Here is a 7,019-nt window from a genome sequence, read left to right as displayed (position 1 = left end):
CAGACAGACAGACAGACAGACAGATATATATACAAAGGACTGGTGGACATCAATTGAAATTAGTTTTTCAAGAAAAACGAGTGTATGACAAGGGGCAGCAACAATTCTTACCAAGATCGCATTAACTGTAACACATACAGAAACTCTTTCTTCCCCAGAACCGATCAGAGACTGGAACGAGTAGACAGGATTCACCCGGAATCGGATGAAAATCCAGAAACAATCAGATCCTTTCTCCATTCATCCATATCTAAATAAATATTCAGAAAACTTGAATATAGTTTTAAACTTTTAAAATCTTAATTTGTTGGGACCGACACTGTTCCATTACACAATGCGCTGTCCCCATGCTTCCCGCAATGCTTTCAACAATGCACAATGAGGGACTCCGGCTCTGACAGGTAAAAATTAGAAGAAAATACGTTTGTATTAGTATTTATGTGTTTATTGAGCATACCTTGTAAATTGCTTTTTAAAACTTTTGGCATTAATTTGGAACAACATTTTATTTTAACCTGCTTCTCTGAACACGGCACGGTAAATCGTACGGTTTTTAGTAAAATAGAAATATTATATTAGACACCGGTCAATTTCCCGCGGATTGCGCAATGGCACTTCAGCCGAATCAAGAATTAAAGCTTGGTAAGTCATTTGTTTTGATCTGATCATTGTAAATTCTAACTTCCAACGTAAATTTGTATCATTTCAATTATCGAAACACATTTTTTATATGGATATGCATGTCATGATCGAATCGTTCCACTGAAAGATCATTACGAATCCTATTCGTACCCAAATGTGTTCGAAATCCAGGCCTGCTAGAATTTTACCTTTATTTTTCTGTTTTAGACCTGCCACAGGAGCAAGGCTTTTTGAGTTACTTCAGGTCACTGCCAGAGGTAAGTTGAAGACATAAAAATAAAATAACAAGAAAAGATGAATTTGTATTCATGTTCGCTACAAGTACAAGATGCAAGTCGAATTGAATAAATACAATGAAAGTATTATTGCATTTTTGATGATACTCACAGGAACCGACCGCGCATCTACTGTAGACTACATTTTCTTATTTTTGTCCTGATTCCATGACAAATGAGCTTTAATGGCAATACTGTATCCCTTTAAGTCTGAAAGTGAAAATCAACCACAAAAATCCGCTGAAATGGAGTACGTATTTAATGCATTTTACTTTCTTTAAAAGCAATAATCGCCTTGGTCACGATATAATGACAATTTCCTTTTTGCTGTTGTTACATTGTAATTTTCTTAACATGTTATGTTAAAATTGTCTTTTTTATGTCTCATGATATGTAGAATATATCTGTCGACTCAACTTATACAGACTTCCATCGCTTGATTTGACGCGTTTTCTAATTTCAACCTCCAAATAGCCAAAATGTGGCTAAAAACTGTCGTTACAACGTTTCATTTCAAAATTACCCCTTTTTTAACATAAAAAATAAAAAATACTGGAAAATAATTGTATCAGATATCTTGAGCTTTGAGTAAGCAATTTAGTCTTCTTTCTGTAGCTGGTTATTTCATTTAAATTGCATAAAAACTGACGGAGTACTACTAAAATAACTGAACCCACCATTTCGTTACCAAAATCTGGCTTTTTCAATTCAGGGATACAAAATGGCCAAAATTTCTTAGCAATATGGTATTTTGTGAAAATATGACCCTCAATTGGAAGAACTACAACTCATTTATCAATAGCAATAAGAAATTTAAACATAAAACCTACATTACCAAATTTATTATACGCCTGAGTATGCACCCAAAAATACAGAAAATTTTGTCCCATCCGTAGACGCATGTTTTTCCCAGCAAGGAATATGCTTAGCATATAACCAACCAGGCAGATTTTGCATTTCCATTCAGTGACCAAATATATTATTTGTTGCATCAATATCTGATTGTAATTTGTAAATATGAAGCTCAACATGTCAATGTCCCATCCGTAGACACCATGTCCCATCTGTAGACACACATAAAATGCTCAAAATTTGCATATATTAAGCGAAAAGAACCACTTTCCTTTGACAGAAATGTAGCACATATTCAAACCTAGGCAATGGATTACCAAAAACAACTCATTACCTTTGTATTTTCATTTTTCCACTTCTATATGTTGCTAAAAACATTGAAATTCATGCCTTAACTTATTTTTTTCTATAGTATGTATGTTTGGGAATTAAAATAAGTAGCCAAAATACAGGATGGATTATGCTGTTATAGCCGGACATAAAGAGGCCTATTAGAAATTTATTTATGGTTAAGAAAATGAAGTACAGTAAAGCTGGTAAATGTCTACGGATGGGACATTTAAATCACGCTATGTACGAAATGTCCATTTATAAATTCAGGTGTGACTAGAATTAACATTAATACAAAAATGGACAAGCAGAGAAATAAAAACCATTTAAATATACCTGAAATTGACATTAATGTAAGTGCAAAAGCCCTTAGAATGAAAAGATACAGGGGAAAACTGAAAAATGAAAGAAATGAAAAATATCATGAAATGAAGAGGAAAGATGCTGAAAGAAAAAACACATGATAGGCAAATTGACAAAGGGAGAAAAGAAAGTGATCCAAGAGAAACGAAAAAACAATAATAAATATGGAGAGAAAAGAAAATGAAACAGCTTGCCAAAAAGAAAGAAGGTGCAGACAATATCACAAACAAAACTAATGGAGAAAACCGGACTCCTAGACAGACACCGTGTAACAATAAGAATAGAGAAATGAAAGAAAATAAAAGCCTGAAAAAGAAGAAGAATGTGCTTAAAGATGCTTAAAGTACAGTATTGGACGATGGGGATAAAACTTAAAAAAATACAGTGAAAATAGTCTTTCAACAGACCAAGATACTACAAACATTGATCAAACAAAAACAGATGGTACAATAGACAATGATGATATTAACAGATCCAGAGCAGCCACAAATTCAGCTGAAATATAAGTAATGAGATGTGTGAGCCTCCATTTAATTCAAGAAGCAAGAAGCACAAAATATAGAGCAATATCAAAAGTAAAAGAAACTATGCCTACAACACCAAAGCGTAAAACAAGAGTGTAAGAAAAACTGATAGAGTATGTCACCAACGATAAGAAGAAATTTGGAAGAAAAGGGTGTTATTTTACCAAAGAGTGCTAGAAGAAATTTAAAGCTGAGCGAAACAGTCAATATGAACAACATTAAAAGAAGAATACAGGATGTGAAATTGAGTCATGGAGGGACTTCACAAGAAAAGAAGACAGAATACAACAATGTGTTGCAATGTGTGCTTGATAGGAATATAACCAAATACCATACTAGCTTTGGTAGTGGGATTGCTTCCTTCCTACAAGTTAGGCGACCAACAGGGAAAATAGACAACACCAATGAAAAGAAGTGGAAACTAAAACCAAGAAAGACAAGGAAAGATAGGCTGACTGCAGGAACTGTTATTTGTCAGTAGATGTGTCCGGAAAAGTACCGAATAAAAAAGATGTAAAGTTACTCGATGGAGAGAACATCCAATCTCAAGTAATGACAATGACCTTGGCCGAGGCATATGAATTATTTATTTTCTGGAGTTCTGAAGTAGTTAAGAAAAGGTCATTGACAAAATGTCATTTTTACATATGATTCAGAACAGTTTCTCAGTTTTGGAGTATATATATCAGTTATCAGGGCTGTTTCTGCCCATTTTTGGAAAAAGGATCCTAGACATTTTGGGAAAATTTGCGTCACAATTATGCCTAAATTGGGAAAATTTACAGTTAAAATAACAAGCTTTTCAGCAAATGAGAAAATTATTAAATATAAGTTTATTTTCCCTTTCAAAAGCTCTAAAACAGCTGAAATCTTAATTCTTGGGTGTAAATATTTATTGCAATGAATCATGACAGAAACTAATTTTTCATTTCAAATGATCTCTGAATGTGATGCAAATCAATGATTTCTGAATTCAGTTATCCCCAAAACTTTACATCACCTAATTTTAGGATGTTGAATGAACCGGTACAGGTAAAAACACTGTTTTACTTTTGATTGGGATTTTTTTCTGAAGATTGGAAAAAAATATATATTTTGCTTTAGGAATGGGTCTGATAGTCGGACCCGTGGGTACTATATAAAATGCCCTGGTTATTGTTAATTAAACATGTTTCTAAGTTAAAATTTCCTTGAAACATTGAAGTAGTTAGTAACTGGATACAGTATAAGTATTGTGGATACCATCAGGGAATATCTTATGCCTGCAGCTTGGTATTACATTAAATAGTTTTATGTCCCATCCGTAAACACTTACAACACATAGTACATTTACATCGTGTCTATTTCTAACAACTGAACTAGTGAAAAATCTTACATTTGGTGTTCAATGAGGAATTTAAAACATATACTGATTGACACCATTATAATTCAATGAATTTTCACCTTTGAAAGTTGCAACTTAAAACTGAACTTAAAAGGTCCGATTATCAAATTACATTTACATTGTAAAAGGTTGTCTTACTGAAATTTAGAAATATTAAATATCTTGTACTTCATTTTTGTGTTCTGTTAGCATTTTGGCAACAAGAGATGTTTATACTAGGTTTGTAACTGAACTTAAAGTTCATATGTAAATATATAGTGTGCCTTTTGTCCCATCCGTAGACACTTCGGACCGGATACAGAAAGTGATCTTAAAAAATTATGCATCAAGATAATGCTGAAAAATTGGTATGGCCTTGTTTGTTTTTGATTCTGGTGTTAGAAAAAATCACTTTTATTTGCTTCCTTGGGCTTCTAAAAATGGTAGATCATTTACAAGCAGTCAAATTCAAAATAATATCACGACATTTATGGTTAAATCTCATTTATTTCTACCAAGAAGGAATAAAGTCAATTATTTTGCCCATAACTGTTTATTTGGCACCTATGCAACAAGTCTGGCTAAAAAAAGCATTATAAAAGAGTTCTGTCACATTATCAAAAGCATTTAAATATACATCACAAATTATTATTTTTTAAGTATTCCTTGATACATAAACCTCCCTGAAAAAAAAAACTGGAGCTTGAACCTAATGATTTTATTCGAATTATTATAACACCATGACACTACTGTTATGGAACGTATGTAATTTGGCTATTTGAATACTTTGATTTTTTACCCTTTGTGAAACACTTTTTGTCATTATATCGTGACCAAGGCGATATGATTCCATTTATCTTGACACCCAGTCATGCTTGATTCATTTTTATGTTGTAAAGTTATCCTCAGAAAATCTTTCAGTCTATTAATATTTTCTTACACCATTTTAGAAGGGGTCAGGTCCTTTCTGGTTAAGAAAATGCAGCTGTCATTTGACTTAACTGAGAATTCCCAGAAATTAATGGGATTTCTCAGACAGAGAAAGTAAAAGCCTTCGATGATTTTTCTTGTTCTGTCTCAGCAAGAAGACATCAATTCTTCAACTCTCAACACTTTTTGGGTGTAAATTTTCTGGCAAAAATAATATATTTTAATAGATAAAAGCAAAGAAGTAACGATATTTTATTTTCACTTTCAAAAGTGTTAAAATGTTGCATTTCATTCAAAGGTACTATTTTTTTAAATTTCCAACCACCCTGGAGCGTGATACAGGACCATCTTGTGGGTGTTCTGCTGTGTCATGATTTTTTTTAAAGAAAGGGTCCAGAGTTACCATTATAGTTTCTAGCCCTAACGCACCAGTCCATTGTAACCATGGCCCCCCCCCCCCCCCAGGCCCGGGAAATAGCGGGGACTTTGATTTTCAAGCCAAGCCCGGGTAAGATCTTCGCCCTGCGGGAACCAACTGCTGAAAAAAACACTGCCAAATGCCCCCGCACACCAGGGACCATAGATAAGGCCCATTCCCCGCTATTTTTGGCGCAAAGACAAAACCAACGCATTCAAGGTAAAAACACGGCCCCTTTCCACGGCTGTCCTCGGTATACCCCCGGACCTGGAGGGCTGTGGTTACAATTGACTGGTGCATAACCCTCCATCCTACACTTTTAGATGCAAAAAAACATTGTTTTTAATTCCAAGCTTTCTTATGATTAAAAAAATCACTCAATCAGGCTTTTAAAGATAAATGAGATATATAAGCTCATTTGGGAAAATTGCCCAACCTGTTAACTTTTATTTGCCATTATTTAAATTGATTATAGAAATTGTTGCATTGGCCCGTTCATTTAACTTGAACGGTGGGCTATTTGTAAACATTGAAATGAAGACTGCAGTCCATTAGGTTGTATTTGCAATTTATATCTACAAGACTTAGTCAATGATTTAATGAGTATAGGCATCATTTATGTCTAGTTACAATTTGAAATTTGCATATATTTTCAGAAATCTTCAACAACTCTACGTTTCTTTGATAGGACGGTAAGTAAATGGTGGTTTAATAACTTTTGCTAACAAAGTTTCTCAATATCTGGTTTAGGTAAAAATAAAATTGCTTTGAATTCTTAACGCATGAAGTTTGACCTAAACATATATGCCTTTTTGGATTGTTTCAATTTTCTTTCTGTAATGTGTTATAACAATTACTAAAAATAAAATTTATACTAGTACTATTACTATTATAAATGAGACTGATCGACTACCGCCCATGTAAAAAAGCTTCGCTAAAGCGCGGTTAAAACTGTGCTAAAAGCTTCGCAAAAGTGGTGCTAAAAGCTTCGCAAAAGTGGTGCTAAAAGCTTTGCCAAAGTGGTGCTAAAAGCTCCGCAAAATGATGCGGTATTGGCAAAAAGAACCCGAAGCTTATGTGAAGCTTAAAAAAATCAATAAAAGCACAGAGTTTGTGAAGGTGACCTTCATACTTTTGGCCAAAACAGCGCAGCTTTTGCAAAGCTTTGTGCAGTATTGGCCAAAATAAAGTATTTGCAGAGCATCTTCATTTTTTTGCTAAAAATGTGCAGCTTTTATGAAGAGCTTCGCTTTTTACTCGGTATTGAACAAAAATAATGCTATATGTTTACAGAAACATTCTTTTAAAACTTTGTATAGAAT

General features: G+C 33.7%; 1 protein-coding gene across 1 annotated transcript in view; it reads left to right on the top strand.

The window, feature by feature from the left end:
- The first annotated feature begins 593 nt into the window (after positions 1 to 593).
- LOC128238125 (DNA mismatch repair protein Msh2-like) overlaps positions 594 to 7,019 on the top strand; it is a 31,928-nt gene continuing 25,502 nt past the window's right edge. Inside the window, exons 1-3 of the mRNA XM_052953699.1 lie at positions 594 to 642; positions 850 to 899; positions 6,354 to 6,389. Coding sequence (XP_052809659.1) covers positions 609 to 642; positions 850 to 899; positions 6,354 to 6,389 — 120 coding nt within the window. The 5' untranslated portion in view covers positions 594 to 608. The remainder of the gene's footprint in view (positions 643 to 849; positions 900 to 6,353; positions 6,390 to 7,019) is intronic.

Source organism: Mya arenaria, chromosome 6, assembly GCF_026914265.1.
Source record: "Mya arenaria isolate MELC-2E11 chromosome 6, ASM2691426v1".
Lineage (NCBI taxonomy): Eukaryota > Metazoa > Mollusca > Bivalvia > Myida > Myidae > Mya > Mya arenaria.
This window is presented reverse-complemented; position numbering and strand designations above follow the sequence as displayed.